The following is a 26,962-nucleotide window of genomic DNA, read 5'->3' as shown; positions in this document are numbered from 1 at the left end:
AATCTCGATCCACTACATGGAACCTCCAGGATGTTGGTGCTCGATCTTGATTTGCTGACAAGTCAGACACCTCGATACATACGCTTGACTTCACACTTCATTCTGTTTCACCAATACTTTTGTTGAAGTTCTTTGAACATCTTAGTACCACCAGGATGAATGGTATACTTCGATAGATGTGCCTCATCAAGAATCTCTTTCTTCAACAAAGGGTCATCTGGTACCCAAAGTCAATGCTTCATACAGATACACCCGTCGTTATCAATACGAAAAACTGAGCCCTCTTCTCGAGTTTGATCCATGAACTTCTTATACTAAGTGCTATGCTTCTATGCCTCAATAACCTTAGGCAAAAATTCTGATCGAATGGTCAAACCAGACAATCTGATCATTCTGCCTCCAAACGAGAATGACTTTCAAGCCACGAAATTTTCAATCAACTTCTGGCTCTATGCAAGACTAGTCAGAACACTGCTCGATTTATGGCTAAGCACATCTGCTACGATGTTTGCCTTACCAGGGTGGTAAGACAACGTGAACTCATAATCCTTGATAAACTCGAGTCAACAACACTGTCTCATATTCAATTTTCTTTGAGAAAATAAATACTTGAGACTCTTGTGGTCAGAAAAGACATCGAATGTATCTCCATACAAATAATGTCGCCATGACTTCAAGGTGAACACTATAGCTGCTAACTCCAAGTCGTGAGTTGGGTAATTCCTCTCATCAATCTTCAGTTGTCGTGATGCATATGCAATAACTCAGTCATGCTGCATCAGCACGCATCCCAATCTTGTTCCTAAGGTGTCCGTGTACACCACAAAACCACCTCTACCATAAGGTAAAGCTAACACCGAATAGGTAGTCAGCTTCGTCTTCAGGATCTTGAAGCTCTCTTCGCAAGAGTTAGTCCACTCAAACTTGACTCCTTTACGCAAAAGCTTCATCAACAAAAGTGCAATTCTAGAGAAATCCTGAATGAAACGTCGATAATAACCAGCTAGACTGAGAAAACTACGGATATCAGTAACTGACTGAGGTTGTTTCCAATCTAACATGGCTTCGACTTTCGCAGGATCAATTGACACTCCATCACTGGATATCACGTGACCCAAAAACATGACTCGTCGGAGCCAAAACTCACATTTGGAGAACTTGGTAAAGAATCTGTGCTCCTGAGGTACTCCCAAAATGATATACAGATGCTCTCAATGTTGCTCAAGAGTCTCTGAGTAGATCAAGATGTCATCGATGAATACGATCACAAAGGTATCTACATACAGACAGAAGATACGATTCATCAAATCCATGAATACTGTTGGTGCATTCGTGAGCCCAAATGGCATCACAATGAACTCATAGAACCCGTATCTAGTTCAAAATGTTGTCTTCAAGACATCTTTCTCTCTGATCCAGAGTTGATGATAACCCGATCTAAGGTCGATCTTCAAGAATATCTTTGCTCTCTGCAATTGGTCAAAGAGATCTTCGATTCTCGACAACGGATACTTGTTCTTAATCGTCACTTGGTTGAGCATTTTGTAGTCAATGCACAACCTCATGGATCCGTCTTTCTTCTTCACGAACAAAACAGGTTCACCCTACGGTGATGCACAATTTCTGATCAAACCTTGCTCCATCAACTCTTCCAACTGACGCTTCAGTTCTTCGAGTTCTGCTTGAGCCATATGATACGGTGCTTTCGATATCAAAGTTGTTCTAGGTAACAACTCGATACAAAACTCGATCTCACGCTTCGAAGGTAATCCAGGTAGTTCTTCAGGAAATACATCAAGAAACTTCTGAAATATGTTTAGATCCTCGATAGGGGTCAACTCTGGTTCAACTGGGGTGATACTGACCAAGAATGCAGTACCCCCATTCTCCAAATACTTTTGAACTTTAAACGATAAAATCAAGTGACTGTCTTGAATGGGTCCAGCAAGGCTGATCTCCAAAATTGGATGATGAGGAGGGTACAAAACTACCTTGCCTTCTCTGCACAAGACTTGAGCGTAATATTCAAACAGCCAGTCCATGCCTAGAATGACATCAAACTCCATCATGTTTAGAAGGATCACGTCAGCTGGCAAGTTCTGACTTGCCATTGACACCTCAATGCTTAGAATATATGAAGTACACAAAGATTGATCACCAGTCGGAGTACAAACCTCCAATGGGTAATTCAACAATACAGGAGATATAGGCAAAGTTTTAGCAAATCTAGTAGCAATAAACGAATGTGAAGCACCACAGTCAAATAAAGTGAAAGTTGCGTGTCCAGCGACTGGAATAGTACCTTGGACTAACTCTCTTTTGGTCACTTGTTCCACAGTAGCTGTGTAGGCTCATCCTGCCACTGTTCTCTGGTTACCCATCTTCTATTGAGAGGATTGCTGCTACGAGTAAGACTGCTGCTGCTGGGACGGTCACTGGTAGGTCGGCTGAGATGTTTCAGGCATATTCCTCTTCAGATCATCGGACTGCTTCTTTCGACAATCTCTGATGTAGTGGCCCATCTTGCAACAATAGATACATCCTCCAATGTCGCGAGGACATGGTCTGCCGGGATGATCAGTGCGACACTTTGGGCAACCTGATGTTGCCACCACCTATCTCTACTGCTGGTACTGCTAGGGTTGACGATTGTTGTTCTGATATCAGTTCTTCTTTGCTGGTGGAGGGAATTTCTTTCCACCAGGATTCTTCTGAAATGATCTCTTCTTAGGCCAACTCTTTTGGCCTGATTATTGATTCCCTCTGAAATGTTGCGTTCTCTACGACTCTTTCCAGTCCTGCTTCAAAAGAGTAGCAGTCTCTAGGGCTTCCTCAAGAGTCGAAGGGGCACGAGTGTACATCCTCGTACACAATGTTGGTTTCAGTCCACAAGCAAACTTTATTGCTCGTTCCTTCTCAGTCACATAAACATTCAGACAGAAGCGCTCTAGGCTTCGAAACTTCATGACATAGTCAGCCAGGGTAGAGTTCCCTTGCTGAAAGTCGAGGAACTCCTGCATCTTCCTGCTGCACTCATGGGTCGAAAAGTAGGCGGCATAGAAAACTTTCATGAACTGATCCATGTAACAGCTCCGCCGACAAACTTGATGTCCAAGGTGGTCGCCCACCACCTTTCGGCATCCTTTCAAAGTTTGTATAATCCAAAGTCCACCTTTCAGTCGTCACTAACTTGCAACACGTAAAAGATCCGCTCGATCTCTCGTATCCAGTCCTCTGCTGCTTTCGATGTAGACTTCCCGTCGATGGATGGAGGGTTCATACTCATAAATTGCTTATAGGGTACCATCGTCGCTAGAACTGGATTAGGAGTAGGAGTCTCCCGTCCTTGAGTGACTTTAAGATTCTCACCCATAGCACACATGGATTCAGCCTGCCTGCCAACAACCTCGGCTAGGTTATTGAGGGTATCCATAATGTTGTTGCAGCGTTCGCGCCAAGCCATCTTAAATAAAAGAAAACTCGTATAAGCAAAGAAGCAAGTCCAACACATATTTTCATTATATGAATCAAAAGAGACATACATATATTCCGTACAAGCCAAAAATACCCTTCAATAATAGGGTTACAAAACATATCTATCCGTGTGAGAAAGCAAAATGGACACTGACTGAGTGTTCCAACCCCAAAATGTTTGCATCCGAACAAACATCATCATTGTCTACGGGTGTAGTGGTTGTGGTAGATGTTCTGGTTTCCACACCATCTTCGCTTCGGACGAGGAGGAGAAGAAGGTGTGTACTCAGGAGTACTCACAGGCCTAAGACAACGGAGGTGAAGTTGGCATGTAGTAAGGAGAAACAGAACGTGAGTAGGAAGTTGGCGTGTACTCGGGAGAGACCGATGAAGCATGTGCATCTCCCATAAGGTCAACTGTTGTCTGTGCCTGACCGATCTCAGAAGCCTCGTTCTCTATGGTCTCAGTATTACCCATCGCGAGTTCATCGCCCAACTTACGTTGACATTTGATCTCGATATGCTCCCTAAGGCCACAATAGGGGCAATCGCTCAAAGCACGTGGACAGATCTGTCCCACGTGGTGCTGCTCATATCTCCCACAAGGAAGTGTCGGATGTGCAAGCACTTGTGCACTCTGCACAATCTGCTGAACTGCTCGGTCGGGGGCCTCAATGCCCCAAACCAAGTCTTACAGAGATCCAAGAATCTTTACGTGTCTTGGATCCACAGGCATCTAACAAATTACGTATCTAATTATACAAGCAGAACTAATTACAACAGAATTAACACTAATTAACAAAATTAACTGCATAGAACATACTTACAGTGTGATGGACGATGCACGCGAAAGTCTTGGACCACACTTAACACTGTGACTTTGATATCAATCTTCGTGACGCCCCAAACCCGAACCTTGTAAAACATTTGGTTTTTTTAAGCAATTTTTTTTTGATATATAATTTGAAAACAACCAACGAAAGTACAGAAAGGAAACAAAGGTAAAACAAAGGCTGCAAGTATGAGCGAGCCACAGTAAGGAAGACAAACCATAAGTCAAATCAAAGTACATTCCATTACCATGATGTTTACAAAATTACAAAATGAGACTGGGTACATCAAACGAAACAGTCTCTCAAAATGAGAGGAAAAACCCCTCAAACCTCAAAACCAGAAAGAGCCAAGATCTGCTGCTAAGTGTGGGTCTCAAGTCTCTCGCTGTGCGCTGCCGCATCGTTGTTGTGTCTACTCATCACCTGTATGCTCATAAAATGGGGTCAGTACTCTTGCTAGTTGGTGAGATAAACCATCTATATATTATCATTTTTAAGGAAAAGCATACAATAACGAGCAAGATACAGATATGCTACAACTACAAGTAACATGCTATAACTATCATGATGGAATAGTTAGAAACATTTAAATTAAAGTACATGTGCGTGTCAGGTAGGTGCACGTGCTACAAGACTGTACAACAATGAAGTAAGTAACAAGTGCAACAACTATAGCAACAAAACGAGAACTAAGCAACAGGTTAAACAAACATAACAGAAGTACGAGTAGTGCTAAAGCAAGCAAACCACTACAGTATGTCAGTCGGTTTGGTTAGTACTTATGTTTTTCTTATTACTCCTTTGGGTACGCGAAGGAAACTTCGCATTCTATGAGACATGCACCCATTGTCTATTATTCAATTTCTAATATGATAACCGGGGATGCTACAAATCGAGTCAACCACCTACGGGCAGCACACAACTAGGAGAAACCTTTCGTAGGGGCAAAGGATTGCAATCCATACTACTACAATAATAGAGGTCCTTGAAAAGGGCAACCTCGACCTTCCTAACTCTGAGTGACTGGAGGTCAAAGGATGCTACAACTCCTCAAAAGAAAGTATCGTAGTAACAACATGTCACTCAGGGTTGTACCATTCACCCTCTCCCTGGGTGACCATCTTTGTGAATGGGGTGTGACAGGTTTATCTTATTTAGGATCATTCATCAAGTCATACCTCCTCTCAAGGTAGTTCTGCCTTGTGGTCCCTGCAGGGTACGCTAACGAGGACTTAGCCTGCCCATTCACGTGCTCAGCCTCACACGACTACAAAAGAGCACATCGACTGTGAAGACGATTTCAACACCATTTTCATTTTATACCTAGGGTATCACAATACATGAGCTTTCTCTCACGAACAAGGGGCCATTGCCTGAGGACTCCAACCGAGTCACAAACTTCAATAGGTAAATTGTGTTATACCCTCATAGTGTTTCAGTTTTTCAGTGTATGTCACGTCGAGTGTGAAGCACACCTCTGGTGCATAGTAATATTCATCAATATATGAACGTGAGCCAAAACAAGTAACACTCGACAACCCGAAACCAGTGACATATGTGTCAGGATGTGCCAATGTGCATATGTGAAATAAGGAAAACCACAAAGTCTCAAATTTACACAAGTATCAAGCAATGATCAACGATACAACAATATATATAAAATGGCATAATTCACTATTTTTGAGTGGCACGCGGCTCGAAATGCATATATAATCACTAATGTACATGCAAAGAGTGTTCTAAGCTTTGAATACATATTTTTCTAAATACACGTATTCCAAACGTCGTATTGTGGCAAATCTCGCATAGCAAATCCTTCTACGAAGGATCTTCATGAAATCAACACTCACGAGTGTCGAGAATGAGTCTTAACTTATTCCCATTCGTATGAGAATTACGTTAGTATTTTCAAAAGTGTGTCTGCACTCTACCCGTATAAATGGGGCACAAACGAAGCCAACTGCCGGAGTGTCCGATGAAGATGGGAAATACCCATACGTGTGTAGCGTGACACATGTTACAAGCTCAACACATCGCTGCCATGATGGGACAGCGAGGCACGGGCATTAGATGCCCAAGATCGCAACGATCTCGTTGCTCACAAGCTAATGTTTAGATTTATAGTTAATGGTTTCATCTTGCAGGTTGGTGGCAACGAGGGAGATGTTGCAGTGTAAACACCCCAAATTTTCACTCACCTACATGACATTGCCCTCAATCACCCCATTTCGGTTCTCCGGAACCCATAAAGGGCAAAATGGTCATTTTCCAAGATTGAACCTTGCAGAAAGTCCTAAATTTCACTCTTGAGCCTTAAAATTTCTATATTTAGGTTCAGAGACATCTTCAAATTGCAAAATTTCAAAATCCCCTTTCTGGACAAAAAGTTAGAATTTCCAAGTCTAAGCTCAGAGTGACATTTCACTGAAACATGTCTTTGCATCGCATTGCATGAACACTTTGCATCATTTCACTGCACAACATGTCATTTTGAGATCCAGAACTCCTGATTTTCAAAATTGTCAATCCAGATTTGATTTTGAAACTTTTCAAAATTGATTTTTAAAACCCTAGGATTTCAAAATTTCCAATCTTTCCCATTTTACCCCTAGGACTTTGAATTACAATTTTTTTTTTCAAGAAAAACAATCTGGATATCTGGATATTGATTTTAAAGATTTTATCTCAAAACTTTTTGCAAAAGATTTTAAATCTCTTTACAATTTTTTTTTTTCATATTCATTTGCATTCAACTGCATTGACAACAATTCAGTCAGTATTGGAATTTCAAAAAAAAAAAAAAAAAGGAAATGGGGCCAAGGAATCAGCATCTTCTATATTTTCCTGCAAAATGAGAGTTAGTACTAGATAACCAAGGAAATTAACATATATATAATATATACAAAGAAGAGATACATGTAGATATAGAAATACTTGAATTTATGATAATATATATATGATAATGAAGATATATTTACAAAAAAAAGTAAAAGAAAAGAAAAATATATGTGATAACAAATGCACATGAAGGGATATATATATATATAAGTATATATACATGTATATATATATATATAGACATATATATATATATATACATATATATATATACATATATACGCATACATATAGGTAGATATACAATAGATATACATATACATAGATATATATATACATATAATGAGAAAATATATATGTTTAATGGAAATTCCATATAATGGGTAAAACCAGAAAATACAGGTATATACAGTTTTTGTAGGGGATTTTACCATCACGGTCGCCAAACCTGTTATCGTCGCAAAATTTTTTCCCGTCTTCCCTTCCTTGCGGAAGATAAATGGAAATGCTTTCGCGATTCAAACTTGACCGGATTTTGGAAATTGTTTTGAAATACTCGCTTCCATTTTGAAAATTGCGAGAAAATCCATGGGATGGGGCTCGACCTGTCGGTACGAGGTTCGACCGTTCCTGCCGCCTTTAACAGGGGTAATCGAACCAAGGACCAAAATTATGCTTGACTTAGTAAAATCATTGAAATTGTGTTCTATCCTAAATGCACAGAGAATTCAGGCATGTGCTATGAGAATTTTGGAAAATGAAAATTGGAAAATTGATGTATGATTAGAAAACATTTGGGATTGAAAAGCATTTCTCAGGAAAAAGATGGAAATCAATCTCTCAGGAAACTCAGACGAAGAAGGTTTAAAAATCTCGAGAAAGTTTATAAAGACTTAGAAAATCTTGAAGAGATGAGAATCTCAGGAAAATTTTGAGAAAGCTTAGAAAGACTTGGAAAACCATGAGGAAATAAGAATCTCAGGAAAATTTTAAGAAAGCTTAGACAGACTTGGAAAACCATGAGGAAATAAGAGTCTCAGGAAAATTTTAAGAAAGTTTGGAAAGACTTGGAAAACCATGAAGAAATGAGAATCTCGGGAAAATGGAAGGAATTCTTGAGAAAAGATGAACATTTGAAAAAGAAAGCACTTGTTGGGAAAACTCAGACTTTGAGAATTTTCTTAAGAAAAGGATAGAAAATTTATAGGAAAAATTCATTGGAGAAGGAAATTTAGAACTTAGGAAATTGAAATCCTGAGAACCTTGTCTTTGAAATGTCTGAAAATCAACTTTGAAAAGATGAAAATTCCCTTTTGAAAATGGATCTTAAGAAAATAACTTTTTAAGGAAAATCACGGGAAAACTTTGATTTGGGAAATCCAACTTCGAATATCATCTTAGTTTCTTGAGAAATCGATTCCATGAAGTGAAAATTTCTTGAGAAAATCATGAGAAAACAAATGATGCAGATGATTTGAATGAATGAATGCAGTTTGAAAAGATTTCTGAAAAATTAAAAAAAAAATGTGGATTAAGTCAAAGTAAATCCTTCACATATTCTGACTGTGGCCATGAATATATTCAGGGTTTATTTGAGTTAATTCACAATATTTTGAAAACATTGGAAATATGAGGTGCGTTTTCAAGATAGCCTAAGAGTGTAGGCCCAATGTGACTGGTAGAAAGATGATGGATCTGGGTCTCGTCCATATTCCGACTAGGGCCGTAAATATGGACTCCACCGAGTTCATCAACTCTCTAAGAGTTGGTGCACGTGCCATTCGTGTTCATTCAAGGTGAATTTGGAAAATTGAGATATATGCATCATAGAATCAGGATATTACTGAAATCAAACTATATGAGATGCGACCTACTCTAAGCAGTAAAAGTAAATCTTATTCCAAGGTTTACATTGGATTGTTACATTGCATATCACTAGCTAAACAAAAAAAATTTAAATAAAAATAAATAAATAAATAAATATTGAGAAATAAAGAAAAATTTGCAAATTGGTATGAACTTCGGGTGGGTCCCGCTTGAGAATAAACAACTTACCTGAGAGTCTGAGTATGATGCTAGTTCAAAGGCGGGTCCCGCTCCATTTATTTGAAGATACGAGATAAAACATTATTTGTTTTTCAAGAATTTGGAAAAATTGGGTTTTCAGGGCAAAAATTTGGATAAATGTAAAAAAAAAAAAAAAATTGTAAAGAGATTTAAAATCTTTTGCAAAAAGTTTTGAGATAAAATCTTTAAAATCAATATCCAGATTGTTTTTCTTGAAAAAAAAATTTGTAATTCAAAGTCTTGGGGGTAAAATGGGAAAGATTGGCAATTTTGAAATCCCAGGGTTTTAAAAATCAATTTTGAAAAGTTTAAAAATCAAATCTAGATTGACAATTTTGAAAATCAGGAGTTCTGGATCTCAAAATGACATGCTGTGCAGTGAAATGATGCAAAGTGTTCATGCAATGCGATGCAAAGACATGTTTCAGTGAAATGTCACTCTGAGCTTAGACTTGGAAATTCTAACTTTTTGTCCAGAAAGAGGATTTTGAAATTTTGCAATTTGAAGATGTCTCTGAACCTAAATATAGAAATTTTGAGGCTCAAGAGTGAAATTTAGGACTTTTTGCAAGGTTCAATCTTGGAAAATGACCATTTTGCCCTTCATGGGTTTCGGAGAACCGAAATGGGGTGATTGAGGGCAATGTCATGGAGGTGAGTGAAAATTTGGGGTGTTTACATGCAGCCACCTATTGAGCTCCCAAAGGATGCTCAGCAAGGCCAAGGCAACCAGGTCTGAGCCCAAAAAAGTGGCTCAGACCACGGGCTATGAACTGGGTGCAATCCATCCCAAAACCGCACTAGTGGCAGCAAGGTTGTCGGGTGCCTTAGCACCCGGTGCCAATGTGGCACCTAGGCAACGATCAAGGGCCAAGTGGGGCCTGTTGCATGACTTAGCCACGAGGCCCAAGTCTACCTTGGTCTGCACCCTACGTGCAGACCAAGTGTTGACATGCTGCAGCACTGGCCATGGGGCCAAAACCTAGCTCACCCAAGTGCACTAGTAGCCGACTAAGAATAGAGCTCCCAAAATAGGCTCGACTGGGGCAAACACCCATGTGGGCAGGGGTAGGACCATACCAGCAGGGTCTGGTCCAGGGGTGACCAGACCCAACTGGGTCTCTGGAGGAGCCCCTGGTCTGAATCCAAGGGGTTTGGACCAGGGTAGCAGGCCTAGCCAACAACCAAATGGGGTGCGGCTAGCCCAAAGACCAGATTCAGAGGGTCAAGCCAACCAGCATGGTCTGGACCCTACAGTTCCAGACCCTGCTGGGTCAAATGGGGCAGGGTAGCACACAGGGGTGTGTGCTATGCCTGTGCGCCTGGTCAGACCCAGAGAAGGCCCAGACCTGAGCTACAGGCCGCAACCTACACCCACAAGTAGGAGCGCCCAAGGGGGGTGCGCCAGACCTGGCAGCATGGTGTGGACCCTGTGGGTCCAGACCCTGCTAGGTCAAAAGTCAAGGGATTGTGCAGGCTCCCTGGTTCGAACCTGGTAGGGGATTGGACTAGGGTTGCAACCATAGTCCCAACCCCACCCACAAAGTGGGTGCGCCAAAACGTAAACCCGGGTGCTGGGTCCACCCGGTTTGGTGTTGCTACACAACATCTAAAAGGAAAGGTCCCCAATGGTGACCCCGTAATGGCCCAGACCTCCGTACTACCAAAAGGATGCTACAACAGTGTGAACACCCCAAATTTTCCCAAAAATCTAAAAAAAAATCCTCTTTTGCCCCTGGGTCCATCTTTTGAATAAACAAGTCAATTTTTGATAAAATTTTCATTCGTTCCTCGGATTCGCTGGAATCCAGATTCAATTTCCCTCCCTGACCCAATTTCTCATCCAAATCGGGTATCTGAATCCAATTCTGATTCCGGATCTCTTATCGTTCAAAAGATCAAAAAGATTGATTTCTTTATATTTTCTCAGAGGCTTGTCTCAAAACTCAGGGTCCGATCTCAAATTGCTATCTGAATTCTAAATATTTGATCAAAAATTCTTGGATCCGGATCCATTCCTGAAACCCAATTTCCCAATTAACCCTACTTTTATCAAAAACCTCATTTTAAATATTCTTATATCTCAAAATAAAATTCTTTTTGCAAAAATACTTAAAATACCTCGATTTGGTCCAATCTGTTAAAATCCTCATGTTTTCGGGGTTTCTTCTTTCAAAAACTCGGAATTTTATTTTAGTTTTTAAGAACCCTTTTTAACCAAAAACTCTTTTTACTAAAAACCTCTTTTTCTTTTGAGAAAACCTTTTAAGAGACTTTTTGAAAATTTTGAAAACTTAGAGGTTTCCTTTTGAAAAATCCCAACGGACTTCCGTTGCGAGAGAAGCCGCCGAGGCCTTCATCTCTCACAATCGCTCATCTCCAACAGCCTCCTATTCTAGAATCTTCCTTTTCCTCTTTAAAAAGGCACACAGGGGACTCCACTTCACCACCTGCTCTTCACCCCACCATCTTCTGATTTCTCGTCGAACTACATCTTTATCCCTTCATCTCTATACCTCTCCTTCTTCTCTTTTCGTTTTCCTCTTGGGTTCTTCTCATCGATCGAAGGAGTCTTGATCTCATTAATAACAATCAAAGGTAAGTAGCTTGCTCTCCCCCTTCTCTTCTATTTTTTTTGTCATTTATTACATTTCTTTCAATCCTTCGTGATCTTCTTCATCTTTATCTCGTTTCCTCGGTTCTTCTTTTCTTTCCCCCCTTTATTTCAGTCATTTCCACTAAAACACCACTGTAACATCGGCTTGCTCATTAGCAAAACCGATTTACAGATATGTAATATTAACGGGATGAGAGATCCCAACATTTTTTTTTCTCTTCTTCTAATTTATTTCATTAATTCTCTTCAGTTTGTGCCAATGTAGATCTCAATTCATGTTATTTAGACCTAATGCCCCTTTGCGAACCCTGTGGCCACGACTGTTGACGCATGATTATCAGCTAATTTCTGTATTTTTCACTCATTTGCTTTCGAGTTATGCTCTTGCTTCCCTTATTACCTCCCATTTATGTTTTGTAATGTTAACCCATCAGTAACCCAGCATTGCATTTATTTTTTCTGTAACTCAGGCATTTCTTAGAGTCTGTAATTTGCCAGTTTCCTTTCTCCTTTTTTTTTTCTTCGTTGTTTGTTTTGTTTTGATTTGCATCATCCCCTTTAGTTTATTTGTTTTCCCTGCAAGTATAACACGATGAAGGCCATTAGACTGTTGCTGGGCATTGCTCATTAACATTGAATAGTAAGCATCAAGCATGGTTCATCAATCTATTTCATTATTTGATTCATCTCAGAACCCTCTCCGTAGTAATCCAGTAATATGAATGAAGTGTTTCTATTCTCGTTTGAGTATTTCTTTTCTTCTGGCTTTACTTTGGTGATTAAAATATGGTGAAATTGTTATATCACTTGGGGATTTGGCATCTACGTGCTTGTAATCCTATCTTGAGCACCTGCGTCCATTTACGGCTCCCTCCATCACCGCACTATCCCTGTATAGCACCCTCAAGCCTCGTACATGGTGATTCATCATTTGCAACAGCAGTTTCCAGTACAAGCATCTCAGCTACGAACTGTAAGCCTACATTTGGATATTCAAGGCACTCCACTCTTCAATGTCGTGAACCTATTTGGAGAATGAGGGGAATACTTTCCCCACCATCGATATCAGGTGAAGGAAATTGTGGCAATAGAAGATAAAATGGGGATATCTCCTTAAAACCTTCTGTGGGGTTATAAAGAAAATCGGCTCACCAGAATCAGTTACTATGCTCCAAGACTTAATGATGTAGTAGTAATTTCGAATGCTGTAGATGGTTCATTTTTGTTTCCCAAAGTGAGCTCATGGAGTTTTCAAATTCTCTTTGAATTATGATTCGTGATTTACTTCGCATGAAGGTGGATAGAAGAGATGTAAGGGCTTGCCTTGATGGCCTTAGCTCAATGATGCTGAATTTCCCTAGAGACACATATGAGGATGGTTTATCAAGACTGATTGAATCCACAGACTTAATAGCATCCAGAAATCTCTCTGCAAGTTGTTGATAATGGAGGTTCTACAGAAGAGGGTGTCAATCAACCATTTGATGCTAGTGTTGCTGACCCACCTTATACTTGTACTTTAGAAGTTAATTTCGCCTCTCCTACTATGCAACAAGCTCCTTCTAAGCCTATACCAACTAAAAAAAAAAAACCCAAATTTCTGGTTTTATTGTTAGATACATTGAGGTATTAAAACCAAGTTCTGCTTCATTGTAAAATATGTTTTGCTTAGGTTTTTTTCTTTTTTTATTTGATATGCATTACATCACCACCTGTAAACTTCTGTTCATTGCACATTTACTGCACTTATACATTAGCCATACCTTTGTATTTCAGCACCTTCACCAAATCCAGCACACTATATTCAATCTTCCACAGGTAGCACCTTATGCACTGTTATATGTCCATATTCAGCACCTCCCACCTGCTACCTAACACTCAATCACTCCCACTTCATTCTCTTCACAAGCATATGCCACCACGTACCTGTTGTTAACACCTTTTTTTACAAACCGCACTGTTCATCACACTTACTTGCACAACATAAGTAACCACCCAGTTACTATGTTGCTTCCCACGCCACAATATTTACCTGTAGCATGATGTGCATAACTATAGGCCACCAACCCTTGCCACTGTTGTCACTCAGAACCCTCATCACCATTTTCTTTCAGCCTTTGTTACACAGTACTTTCCAGCACTGTAGGCCCATGTGATATCTATTCACAGCCATGACCATCTCAGCTTCTTTCGAACCACCTGTTGACAGCATATTTTCTGTTAATGTACCCATATCATCAACCATTGGCATCACACTACAACACCTAGCATCACTCTTTCTTTACGGTCACACTTTTCCACCTACTAAACCCTTCTATTGCACTTCACCTCATGGCCATGTCTTGTGCACAACTGATGCATATCTCTTGCAGCACACTGACACAACATCTATACTCCACTACACCCTGTAGCAGCATATTACCCACGCCATTACACCCTTGTGCACAACATTTAAACCTCCAACATGGCTCGCACCTCCCTATAACCACCCCTGATGTCACCATTTCCCAGTGATTGCACCTTTGTAGTTTCCAGATTCCATAACACTACACTCAGGCACTGCCATAATTTTACTCTTAGGCATTCACAGAGGTACTGTTCACTTACAACACTTATGTTGTCCAGCATTTGTTTGTTAGTTATCTTTCACTGCCATCATTTTCTACAACAATTTCTCTACCTAAAATCATCCCTCAGCGTATATCTTTTGCAATATTTACCCACATGATATCGGTTGGGTGGCTTCTCCATTAGTTCCCACTCGTCCACTTAGTTAATTGAAGACTATAGGATTGTGCTTAGCAGCACAAATTCCCCATATTGCGAACCTGCCACATCATTCAACCTATCTTGGATTTGATAAGGTATCTTCATTAACATCTTGACATATCCAATTCAGTCATCATGTTATAAAGATGTTATGATATCACTTAGGCATCACATGTGCTTTGCAATATGCCTTCTCTCATTAACCCAATACATCTCATGTACACTTTGAATTCATTTTGCCACATATATATCTCATGTACACTTTGAATTCATTTTTGCCACATATGTTGAGTATGTCACATATACCTCCTTTCATCAATATATTCATTTTAGTTCCAATTTGACCCTTTAAATATCCTTCCATGATGATATTTTGCTTTATGCTAACTTTGTCTTTTTGCAGGAAATGTATGGGAAAATGTTATTTCTTTCCTTAGCTTAGAAGTTGTAATTTTTATTTCAATCTCAAAATTATAATAGCTAGATGATAATGAGAAGTTTATATTTCTAGCTTAGATTAGAATGGATGAGCATGTAAATACCATGAATTATCTGTTTTCTATCATTCTCCTCTTTCATTTCAAAAATCCACCAATGGGAACACGAATGGCATATGCTCTATCCTAATAGGAGGTGATTAATCCTAAGCAAATGACCCACATTGATGGCCATAGTCAAAATGTAGACAATGCTTAAGATTTTCACATTTTATGGAATAACACTGGATCCACACTGGATCTCTTTCAAAATCATCATATCTTTCTAAATATTTTCCTCCTTCATCAGAGTTTGACCTAAAATTAACTCAAAATATATATCAATGGCCATAGTCAGGATATATTGAGAGTTAATTTCATTTCAAACCCTATAAAGGCACAAAAATATGTTTTATTCTTCACTTGAATTTAAATATGATTACTATATAATACATTCAATGACCATAGTCTTATTTTAATTCACTTAAAGAATGAAATATGCCTTTCAAATTTAATTTCAAAATTCTTTAATTCATTTCATTATTTAGGATAGAATTCATCATATTTTCAAAATTCTTTTTCAAAATTCAAGTGATTTTGATATAATTCTTCAAAAACCTTCTTCATTTCTTAAATCAATTCTTATTTATAAATTCAAATTCCTTTTCTCAATTCTATCTCATTTTAAAAATTCAAATTTCAATTTCAAAGTCCAATTTGACTTTGAAATTTCAAATTCATTTTTACATTCAAAAGCTCAATTTCCCATTCAAGTCGAATTTCAAAGTTCAATTCAAACTTTGAAATTCCAAATTCATCTTCAAAATTCAAATTCAATTGCAATTCAATATTTTAGATCAGAATTTCAAAATTCAATTTAACTTTGCAATTTTCAGATTCATGTCCTGATTCAAGTTTCATTTTCTGTCCTTCCTTTCAAATTTCAAAGTCAATCTAGATCTCACAGATCCAATTCCAGGTTTCATCTAGATTTCCGAAATCCAATCCTATCTTCAAATTCCATGGAAATTTCTCAAATCTACTTCAGATTCAATATGGATTCTCAAATTCAATTCCAGATTTCTCAAAATCTGATATTTTCAACTTGGATATTTTAAAGATCCCAATTCAAATCCAATTTAGATCTTGAAATCCAAATGCATATTCAAAATCCATAATTCGGATCCAACTCCCCTTTAGGATTCTAGATTCCAGATTCAACTCCATCTTGGATTCCAGACTTCGGATCCAACTCCATCCAGGATTCTAGATTTTAGATTCAAATTTTACTTTTCAAATCTCATCCTGGATTCTAAATCCAATTTCATTGTGGATTCGAGTTTTCACACCCAATTCTAAATTCCAAATCCCATCAAGATTTCTTCCACCTTTCACTCTGATTTCAAATTTTAAGTCTAGAAGTCCACTCTATCTTTAAATTTCATCTTGACTCTCAATTCTAGATCCATTTTGAAGTTCATATTCAACTTTCAATTCTTATTTCCTAAACTCCCTTCTTCAAATTCAGGTTCATCTCAGCTTTGATTATTTCAAAACTCAAGATCTATTCTAAATCTTAAGGTTAGAAGAATCTAACTTTTCCAAGTCCATCTTCAACTTTCAAAAACCTTTTTCTTCATCATCATATCCTTCATAATTTCAAAATCACTTGAATAAAATTTTCAAAATTCTTCTCAAAAGAGCATACATCTTTTGCATTTACACAAGCATGATTCTTTATGCATTCTCTGGATTCAAAATAAATTCTTAGACAATATTAAGGCAAAGCAAAAAGGCATAAATTCGATCCTTGGTTCGATTACCTCTGGTAAAGGCGCCAGCAACGGTCGAACCTCGTACCGACGAGCAAGCCCCGTCTCCCATTTTCTCGTAAATATTTCAAAATGGAGGCGAGTAATCTTTTAAATCTTTTCAAAAATTAATGTCAAGTGAGACCTTCGCAAAATAGCTTCTCTCTCTTTCTTTTCTTTTCTCTTCACTCTTATTTTCTATCTTTTATTTTCCCCTTCAAAAAGGGAAAATAGAGGCTAGAAAGGAAAAGAGAAAGAAGAGAGAGAAATACAAGAGAGCAAAAATTTTGTGATGATTACAAGCAGCAGCCCAGCTGGGGCTGCGGTGGCGGCGTGCTCAAAATGCAAAAGGAGGCGAATGGAGGGTCCCAGACTGACCGACCCTTGGTCAGTTCGGGGGCTTGCTGAAGAGGTTGCAGCAACCTCCAATAGGACCATGGGGCCCAAAACGAAGCAAAAATGCAGGTCTGGGCTAGCTGCAAAGGTGCTCAGCCTGGCTGCCAACAAGACCAGCCCGACTAAGGGCGTTTCCACCACGAGTAGCAAAAATGGCCATGCACTTATAAGCAGCATAAAAAAAATCATGATATAATATCCATGGAGCAAAAACGAAGGAAAAGAAAGGAAACACAGAGTTTCCACTCAGCACATCCATGGCTTGAAGCCATTACGAATCATTTTGCACCTTACAAGTGCAAACCGATCTTGAAACTCAATGCTTGCAACTTAGGCTTTTAAAGAAAAAATAAAATAATGGAAAGGTCACTCACCTTGAGGGATGAAGTCCTTCCTCTTCCAGCTAGGGGTTGTGCAACACTCACACACACATCACAAGGAAAGAAAAGAAGATGAAAGATGGAAGATGGGGGAAAAAAGAGAGGGGAGGAGAAAGATATGATCTTTCTCTCTCCTCTCTTTCTCTTGGTTTTATAGAGAGGGACCAAAGAGGGATGGGAAGCATGGAGGGAGAGATGGAGGATCCTCCATCTCCCCCCCTCCTCCCCCCCTACCTCTCAAGCCTAGGTCAAGGGCTGGCTCCAACCACCCCCACCAACCCTCCCCTAAATCACTCCTTGATTTAGGGGGGGTTGTCTTTTGACTTGTCAAAAGTAGCAAGCCCTCTCAAAATCGACTTTTCTTATTTTTTTGAATTGATTATTTTTTTTTTGAAATAGTAATAAATGCTGCATGGGCTACCCCCTAAGGGGCACCCAAGCCAGCCTAGAAGTCGTTGGCCTATGCCAACAACTTCTCTATTTTCCAAAAACCAACCTTAAGTTGGATTTTTTCCAAACTTTTCAAAAAACCCTTTATAAGGGGTATTTTTTTGAAATTTGATTTTATTTTAAATCAAGGTAGCATGGGCTGAGGTTGTTACCATGCTAACCATTTTACAAAAATTCCCCAAAACAAGCTTCTTTTAGAAATTTTTGAAAATGCCCCACTTGGGTTTTGTAAAAATTTCAATTTACTTAATTAAAACCCTAATTGCTTTCTTATTGAAAAGTTAGGTTTTTAATAGTTTAAATGCTATACTTTAAACTTTCATTTCATGAATTAAGACCTAAGTTTTAAAATCATTTATTTAGATTTTAAAATCCAACGAATTTTGTCCTCGTTACGACTCATTTTTTATCGATATACCCTTTTTCGCCAAATTACATGCAATAACGAGGTATTTTCCTTGTTTAGGTTCGAAATTCGGGGTATCTAATTAGATATATAATAAATATAATCTAAGAATATCGGGTCTTAATTCATTATGGTTTGTTCTTAATCGCTTCGTAAAGCAAAATTATGTGATTCAGCACCTCGTATAGCTATATATTCATAATTACGAGAAATTCTCGCGATGAAACAAGAAATTACCAACACTGGAACATATTTCAATTTAAATTATCTCTGAAATATCATGGGTCTTATATCATATCATCTTGTGTTTGATTTATCATTATTTGAATTTCAAAATCTCATTTTTACAAAATATCTTTATGAAAAAACCCTGATTTCAAAGTCATAGTGTTGTTATCAGGGGCATTTTGGTCATTTTGACTCTAATTTTGAATTTCCAAGTCTTATTCTTTGAATTTTCATCATTTATTTCTTATGTTTATATTAGGGAGGTATGAATCAGGGTTTACATCTGGATAATATCCGATAATTTTCCAATATTTTTGGATAAATCCAGATAAACCTACATTTTTGTGCTAACCCCATTTTCTAGTTTTACAGGGATATTCAGGAAGAAGACTTCATTTATTTTTCTTTTATTTCAATTCAATGTAATATCAAGTTGTAAATTTGGAATAAGAGTTACATTTTTTGCTTAGAATAGGATGCATTGCATATAGTTTGCTTTCATAATTTTAATATCTGATATATGATTCATGCATATTTTTCAAATCCACTATGGTTGACACAAATGGCACATGCACAAGCTCTTAGGGAGTTGACAAACTCAGTGGAATTCGTATTTAAGGCCATAGTCAGAATACAAATGAAACCCAAATTTGTAATCTTCGTATTAGCCACATTCAGCCTACACTCTTAGGCTAACTTCAAAAATGCACTGCATTTCTCAAAAACTCAAATGGTTTTCTCAATTCCTCAGAAAATGTCTTTCAAATCTATATTCATTCATTTCATTCAATTTGCAACTCATTTTCTAATTCCATTTAAGAGAAATCAATTTTCTTAAGATTTTCTAAGCCTTTTTCAGAAAAGGATTTTCTCAAAAATTCTGAGTTTTCAAATGATATTTCAATCATTTCCCAAGTTCAAATCATGATTTTTCAATGTTTTAACATTCTTAATTTTATTTTCAAAGTTCACAAATCGATTTTCTCAAAATCTTTGAAATATCTCTGAAACTGGTTTTCTCAGAATTCTCAAATCCTCTTTAGAAATCAATTTTCTCAGAAAAAGCAGTTCAAATCTCAAAAATTGATTTTCTCATGGTTCCAATTTCCTTGAGAATCAATTTTCCCTTCAAAAGTTATTTTCCAATGCAATTTCTGATTTCCAATAAAATTCATGATTTTCCTAGAATCATCACTTTTCCCAAGTATTTTTCAAGCATTTTTTCAAGCATATGTCAATATTCCAAGCAAACATCATATTATTCAAAATGTGCATCTTTTCAAAACTTCATAGCACATGCCTGATTCTCTGTGCATTTTAAGAAAAAGGGCATAATTTAGATAATTGGACTTAGTCAAAGCATACTTCTTGATCTTTGGTTCAATTACCCCTGGTAAAGGCGTCAGGAACAATTGAATCTCGTACCGACAGGCGGATCTCATTCTACAGAATTTACCCGCAAATTTCAAAAATAAAGGTGAGTAATTTTCAAAAACCATTTTCAAAATTTTGGTCGAGTTTGACTCGCAGAATCGTTTCTCTCTCTCATAGAGAGAGGGAAAAATTTTGTGATGATAATAGTCATCCATGAAAATCTCATGGACATCATCAATCACATGAGGAAAGATCGCCATCATGCACTGCTGACATGTTGTGGGGGCATTGCAGAGCCAGAACGACATTCTCTTAAATGCAAAGGTGCTATATGGGCAGGTGAACATCGTCTTCTCTTGGTCCTGAGGGTGAACAACCACCTGATTGTATCCCAAATAACTATCCAGGAAACAAAATTAATGCTAGCATGTGAGTCTCTCCAAAATTTGGTCGATGAACGGCAGCGAAAAATGATCCTTCCACATTGCATTGTTAAACTTTCTATAATCAATGCATACTCTCCACCCCATGGTAGTCCTCAAGGGGATGCTCTCTCTCATCTCATTCAGCACAATGGTGAGCCCAGACTTCTTGAGGATAACTTGGGTGGGGCTCACCACCTGACTATCGAAGATGGGATAAATGATCCCTATGTCCAACCACTTGACTGCCTCCATCTTCACCACCTCCTTCATTGTAAAGCTTATAACTTTTTAAAAGAAAATAAATAAATAAATTGACTCATTTCGAGTTAAAATTTGTGTTTTTATATTTTGTTGTCGATTTTGTGTGTTTATATGCTTAATTTTTATCTTTCTGACAAAGAAGGGTAAATGGTCATTTTAAAAATTTATGTAAATAAAATATTATTAAAATATTCAATTTAATCATTTTAAGAAGTTACAAAACCATTTAGGCATTTTTGAGGTGTGTGAAACTTAACAAGATACATTTTGATGGTTCTTGGAATGATTTTGTAAAAAAGGTACTTTATTCATAAAAGTTAATTTAAAAAAAAATTGTTGTAATTTAATAGAACATCAACTTTAAAATCAAAATGTTGTTTAAAATTGGATTATTAACCTTTAATTAAATTAAATCTTTTATTATCGTATTTTTTTTCTTATTCGACCCATTTTATCATAAAAGTCCTAGTTTAAACTTTTAAATCAGTTTTGTTGCATTTTTTTTACTAAGTTCTTTTTTTTTTCAATTTTCTCATGTTTTGGGGGTCGGGCCTGAACCAGACCCGATGACACCCCGATGATATACCCCCATAAAAAAGAAAAAGAAAAAAAGAAAGAATGCAAATGCAAAAGCATGCAACTCGGGTAAATACCTGTGGTAAGTAAGTGGTGCAAGCACACCACAGGTTAATTACTTTCTTGATTGCAACACTCTCCTGCTCATGAACTCACTTAGTTGTGGATATCTAAGACTGTTTTACTGGAGTTTGGAGATCATGTTGAGCATGATTTGAATGTATGGGAATAGAAGTGCTCTTATTTTTGTAGTTTGGAGACCATGCTAGTCATTGTTGTAGTTAGCAGAATATTAGAGTATGTTTGTTGCAGGTACATGTTTAACATTATTGTGCAATGAATGATTGAATGTATTGCCATGTTTGACGTGACTGTATTCATGCTTGCATGAAGTTATTTTTGAATTGATTATGCCTTCCATGTGAAATTGTATCATAGAAATATGCTTAAAATAAATGTATCGTGTTTATAAATGTGATTTCTTCTTTCTAAACATCCTTGAAATAGGTGCAAACATGATGTGATGGCTTTACACATGAAAATATTGAGTTATCTATGCATACATAATAGTTCATGTGATTCATTTTATGTTAAGCATGATTGAGATTAAACCATGTATGCAATCATGCGAAAAAGTGAATCATGCATGTGAGCATGTATAGTAAATCATGGCATGATAGGGTCATGTATGAAAGTGAATAGATTTTGATATCATGCATGAGAGCATATAAATTTGAATTATGCAATTGGCATAGACTTTGATATCATGCATGAGAGCTTGTAAGTTTAAGTTATGCAAGTGGCATAGACTTTTGAATTCAATCATGAGGGCATGCGAGGGTTATCTTGTGAGTATATAATGCTTGGCTCTGACTTATGACTTAATAATGAAGATAACTCTGGACCATGGGTCCATTTGAGGTGCTAGAAAGGCTGAGCTCACTAAGATGGTTGGATCTGTTCCGATCTCGTCTCTTCTTGGGAGAGGGAAGGATGGTACAAGCCTCGTGGGACATGTACTTCGTGGGCTAAAGGCGTCTCCTGTCTCCGTCTCACGTAGGTTAGGGGACAGGTCTACCAGCGAGTCCTATGTGGTAGTACCACAGTTTTGCAAAGTTACAGATGCATGCCCGACTTTTTGTCGATGATTTTGGTTTTACATAGGCTAAGACCTAGGACCATGTGTCCCTTCTCTCAACTTCTGCACTGCAGGGTTGAATTGCTCAGGAAAGACCCGGTTAAGCCATAGGAGGGAAATAAAAAATACATATAATAATGAATACTCCTATGGTTGTTTTTGGATATCTATACCCTCTTTTGTACTAGATGAGTTTGAATAACAAGAGAAACAATTAATTAGATTTTTAGGTAACTGCTTCCATATGGATAATTATCATGTAGAGACTTTTAAGTTTGCATAATTATTACATATGAATTTTGTCACATGTGAATGAAAAAAACATGTTTATGCTTGGTCACATGATTTGACATGTTGTTACAAGCCAATGGCTTGGTTGATGCACGTGAGGTGCTTGTGTGTGCAAGGCATACAAGAAGGGTCAATATAGAACATGTTCTATTATGATATTTGAATTGCAAAGTGCATAAATATTCTAATAAATGACATGTGAATTTATAATTGAAATAATGCTTGCCTTAGCCATAAGTTGGACATGAGCATATTTTCTTTTGAGCAAAAAGAAAGTGAATAATGTCATTGCATGATAAATTGGAATTTTACTTTACTTTAGAGTATGCTATAAACTGTTAGCTTCATTCATTTATGTAAATGATTATCATGTATATGAATGATTATGAAATTGAATACCATGAATTAAAATGAGAATGATTTTGAGTTTTCATGCATAAGTGGTGTGATTATGAATGCCATGCAATGAATATTGGTTTATGTGATTAAATATTATGTTCTTATTATGATGTGGATTCTCTTGACTCTCATTTCTAAAATGATGGGAATTTCACTTGATTGCATCATTTCAACTTGAATTGCATTCTTTAAGTTTAGTTTTGATTTCCTACGGGCATGTGGTTGACGCTTCACAATATTTACATATAACCTATGGAGTATTAAAGCGAAGCGCGAGTTGTTGTGTGGCTGAAGGCTCTACTCTTAGTACGATTCTTGGAGGGATCATGCAAAAGTTTTGAGACAGTTAAAACTTGTGTAAATTTTACTTTTTATCTGAATCTTTACATTTAAAGAAGTGTAATACTTTAGAATGAGAATATTTTTAAATTTTGTCATTTCATTTCTGTTATGTTCTTACATATGATTTAGAACTTTAAATTTTTACGTAACTCCTCAATTATCTTAAATCTTTATACATTTTGTCTTCTGCATTTCCTTTTTCTCATGGGAGAAGCCCTTAGAGTTATAGTCTCAATCAAGTTGTGTCTATGGATGATTTTGTACTAGATCTGATACTGGGAGGCTAATATACACTCGTGCTTATGCTCAGTTGGGCCGTCTAGTATTTGGAATGGTTGAAATGTGGCCATAAATGAACTTGTTGGCATATTACTTTTGGAAACCATGTGAATTATTTATATAAATACAAAAATTTAAATTTTTCTAAAAATTTGGGGTTTTGGAAAAGTTTTAAAAGGCTAGATTTTTTAGGGATGTTACAGTTGGTATCAGAGCATGGGTAAGAGTGAGCTCAAGTCGCGAGCAAAACCACCTTCGCAGGTATGATATCTGTTATGTAATTGTTGTTGAGATGCACTTCCATGTTATGTTGTTATATATATTGTGAAAACATGTGATGTTTACTGAAAAACCTAGAAATATGCTAGGACTCATTATTATGTTGTGTATGGTTGTTTGTCTGTCGAGATGGCTTGAGAAGGGCGAGTTAACAACCTCATGGACACTTTGTCCACCGTGGTTGGGGTGGTATAGAGGCAGTCAACAGCTACGGATGCCATGGGGGCCAATTTACAAAATTTGGCAGATCGTTGTGAGGGTACCGATGGAGAGGTCGGATATAAAAAGTTTATGCACATGGATTCTCTAGAGTTCAGAGGCAGGGTAGACCCTATTGCAACTGAGAACTAGATTACGGAGATAGAAAGGATCTTCCATGTTCTTCGTGTTCTCGAGGATCGAAAGGTGGATTTTGCCACCTATCGATTGAAGGAACAAGCCTTGCAGTGGTGGCAGACAGTCCACCAAGTGAAGTTCGAGAGCAAATCCGTAACTTGGGTGTAGTTCATGGAAGTATTTTTTGAGGCCTACTTCCCAAAGCATGAGAAAGCCAAGAAGATGCAGGAATTTTTGAAGCTCCAACAGGGAGCTATGTCCTTGCCATATTACATATCTAAATTTAGGGAGTTAGAGCATTTTTTGCCCTCACATATACGTCACTATGAAGAGAGAGCAGCGAAGTTTACGCAAGGTTTAAAGTCTGCACTTTGAACCAAGGTACTTATCAGGGGATCTGAGACCCCCGCTAAGGCCATTGAGGTGGCTACTGTGCTTAGGAGGATTGGGTTACCAATTCAAAGGTCCAGAACAGAGCAGTGGGGCATCAGTCTAAAAGTGGACAGTTTCATCAGAAGAAAAAAATTCATGGTAAATTGAGATTCACACCACCTGCAAAGAAGCCATTTGAGGGAGCTAAAGGACATCACTAGCATCAACAGACTCATAGGCATCTTGTTAGTGATGAGAGGTGTGGTAGGTTCTCTCATATTCATGTGGGCAAGACGTGCCTCGTAACTTCAACCACTTGCCATTACTGTGGCAGGGGTGAACATTTTATTAAGAACTGCTTTAAGAAGCAAAACGATGAGAAGAGAGCAGCTGGGCAGGTAGCGAAAGGGATGCAACCTCAGTATCAGGGAGAGCAACAGAAGGCAACAAGTTGTGTCTTTGCAGAATCTGGGAATGTCCAGCGGGACATTAATTTGATCCAAGGTAGTATTTTGGTTGTGCGTCGAGTCGCTCTACTATTATTCGATAGTGGAGCTACACATTTTTTTATTGTCGCTCATTTTTCTAGTCAGTTACAGTTGCCTATAGAATATTTGAAGCATGTGTTTGATGTTAGTAATCCTTTAGGTGATGATTGTATATGTGTTTATTATTTACCTCATGTGTCAGTTGAGTTGAGTGGGCAGAGTCTGCTTGTTAATCTTATTGTACTTGATATGAATGTGTTTGATGTCATTCTGGGCATGGTTTGGCTCTATGAGTACTATGTTGTTATTCGTTGTCGTAAGGGAATAATGGTCCTATCACAACCTGTTTGTCTCGAGATTGTTTATCATGTGTTTAGACCTTCTCTAGGATATCATGTTGTTCTATCTCTTAAGGCTCAGAAGTAAGTGAGTAGAAAAGATCACTATGGATTTTGTTGTGGAACTACCCAAGACTCATCGTCAATACGATGCCATTTGGGTAATCGTTGATAGATTGACCAATTCAGTGCATTTCTTGCCTATTCGTGTGACTCAAACTCCTAAGAGTCTTGCAGATCTATATATTAAGGATGTAGTTTGTTTGCATAGCATGCCTATATTGATTATATCTGATCATGATACTCGTTTTACCTCATGTTTTTTGGGTTAGTTTCAGCAAACTTTGGGTACGAGGTTGAAGTTTAGCACAACATTTCACCCTCAGACTCATGGTCAGCCTGAGAGGACCATTCAGACCCTCGAGGATATGCTTCGGGCATGCACTTTAGATTGGAGAGGCGATTAGGATAGTCATGTGATTCTCATTGAGTTCGCATATAACAATAATTATTATGCGAGCATTTGCACTCTATAAAAGGCCATGTAGATCGCCTGTTTACTGGGATGATGTTGGTAACTGCAGTGTAGAGTCGCTTCTGGAAGTTCAACAATATATGAAAGTGCAGTAGGATCGAGGCAATGAGCACTAGAGGGAGGGGGGGTGAATAGTGCTTTGAAAAATTGTCTGCGGAATTTTGACAGATTTTGCAATGCGCAAAGCAAACACACAAAGAACACAATAATTTATCCTGGTTCGGTCTTTCCCGACCAACATCCAGTCCCCAAGCAAAACCCACTTGAGATTTCCACTATCAACCTTGTGTAACTACAAGATTATACAGACCAAATCCGGTCCCACTTTCAGTAACAAACCTACTGAAAGCAAACAACTCCTTTAAACCAAGGAGTCCTTCCTTTTACAGAAAAATGAAATAAGTAACAACTTACAAACAACCTATGAGCCCTTCTTATGAATGCAAATGAGATGCAATTGGATTTTGAGGTTGTTGAAATACTCAACTCATGAATTCATTGTCTCTCAAAGGAATTTGAGCGAAAAACTGAAGTGAAAAATATCACGTGAGTGAGAAAATGAATATGAGTGAGAAGCAAAGAGTAATTGATTCAAATTGATTGAATTGCAGTGATTTTGAGTATAGAATGCACTCATGTTTATAGTTGAAACATTTCATACGTTGAGGGTATGAAAGGGTGTCAAAACAATCCATTTTGAATAATCAAAATGTTTGAAAAATGAAAAGACACGCCTTTTCAAAGTTTTAGGAAAAACGGCAAAATTAGTCCACTGGAACAGTAG

At 37.8% G+C, this 26,962-nt stretch overlaps 2 protein-coding genes across 2 annotated transcripts; both read right to left on the bottom strand.

The window, feature by feature from the left end:
* Nucleotides 1-107: 107 nt before the first annotated feature.
* LOC149840240 (uncharacterized) lies at nt 108-2,522 on the bottom strand. The gene is made up of 3 exons (XM_090005031.1): nt 2,437-2,522; nt 1,661-2,226; nt 108-217 (listed from the first exon to the last, which is right to left on the bottom strand). Exons 1-3 carry the CDS (start codon nt 2,520-2,522, stop codon nt 108-110), a joined length of 762 nt encoding a protein of 253 aa, XP_089861157.1.
* A 1,256-nt stretch (nt 2,523-3,778) lies between these two features.
* Nucleotides 3,779-20,814, bottom strand: LOC149840239 (uncharacterized). The gene is given in 2 exon segments (XM_090005030.1): nt 3,779-4,164; nt 20,274-20,814. Coding segments are annotated over 2 exon segments (927 nt in total).
* Between the last annotated feature and the right edge of the window lie 6,148 nt (nt 20,815-26,962).

This window comes from Nuphar pumila, chromosome 4, assembly GCF_984573655.1.
Source record: "Nuphar pumila chromosome 4, dmNupPumi1.hap1.1, whole genome shotgun sequence".
In the NCBI taxonomy this organism is placed as follows: domain Eukaryota; kingdom Viridiplantae; phylum Streptophyta; class Magnoliopsida; order Nymphaeales; family Nymphaeaceae; genus Nuphar; species Nuphar pumila.
The sequence above is the reverse complement of the archived record's forward strand: the minus strand, read 5'-3'. Positions and strand labels throughout refer to the sequence as shown.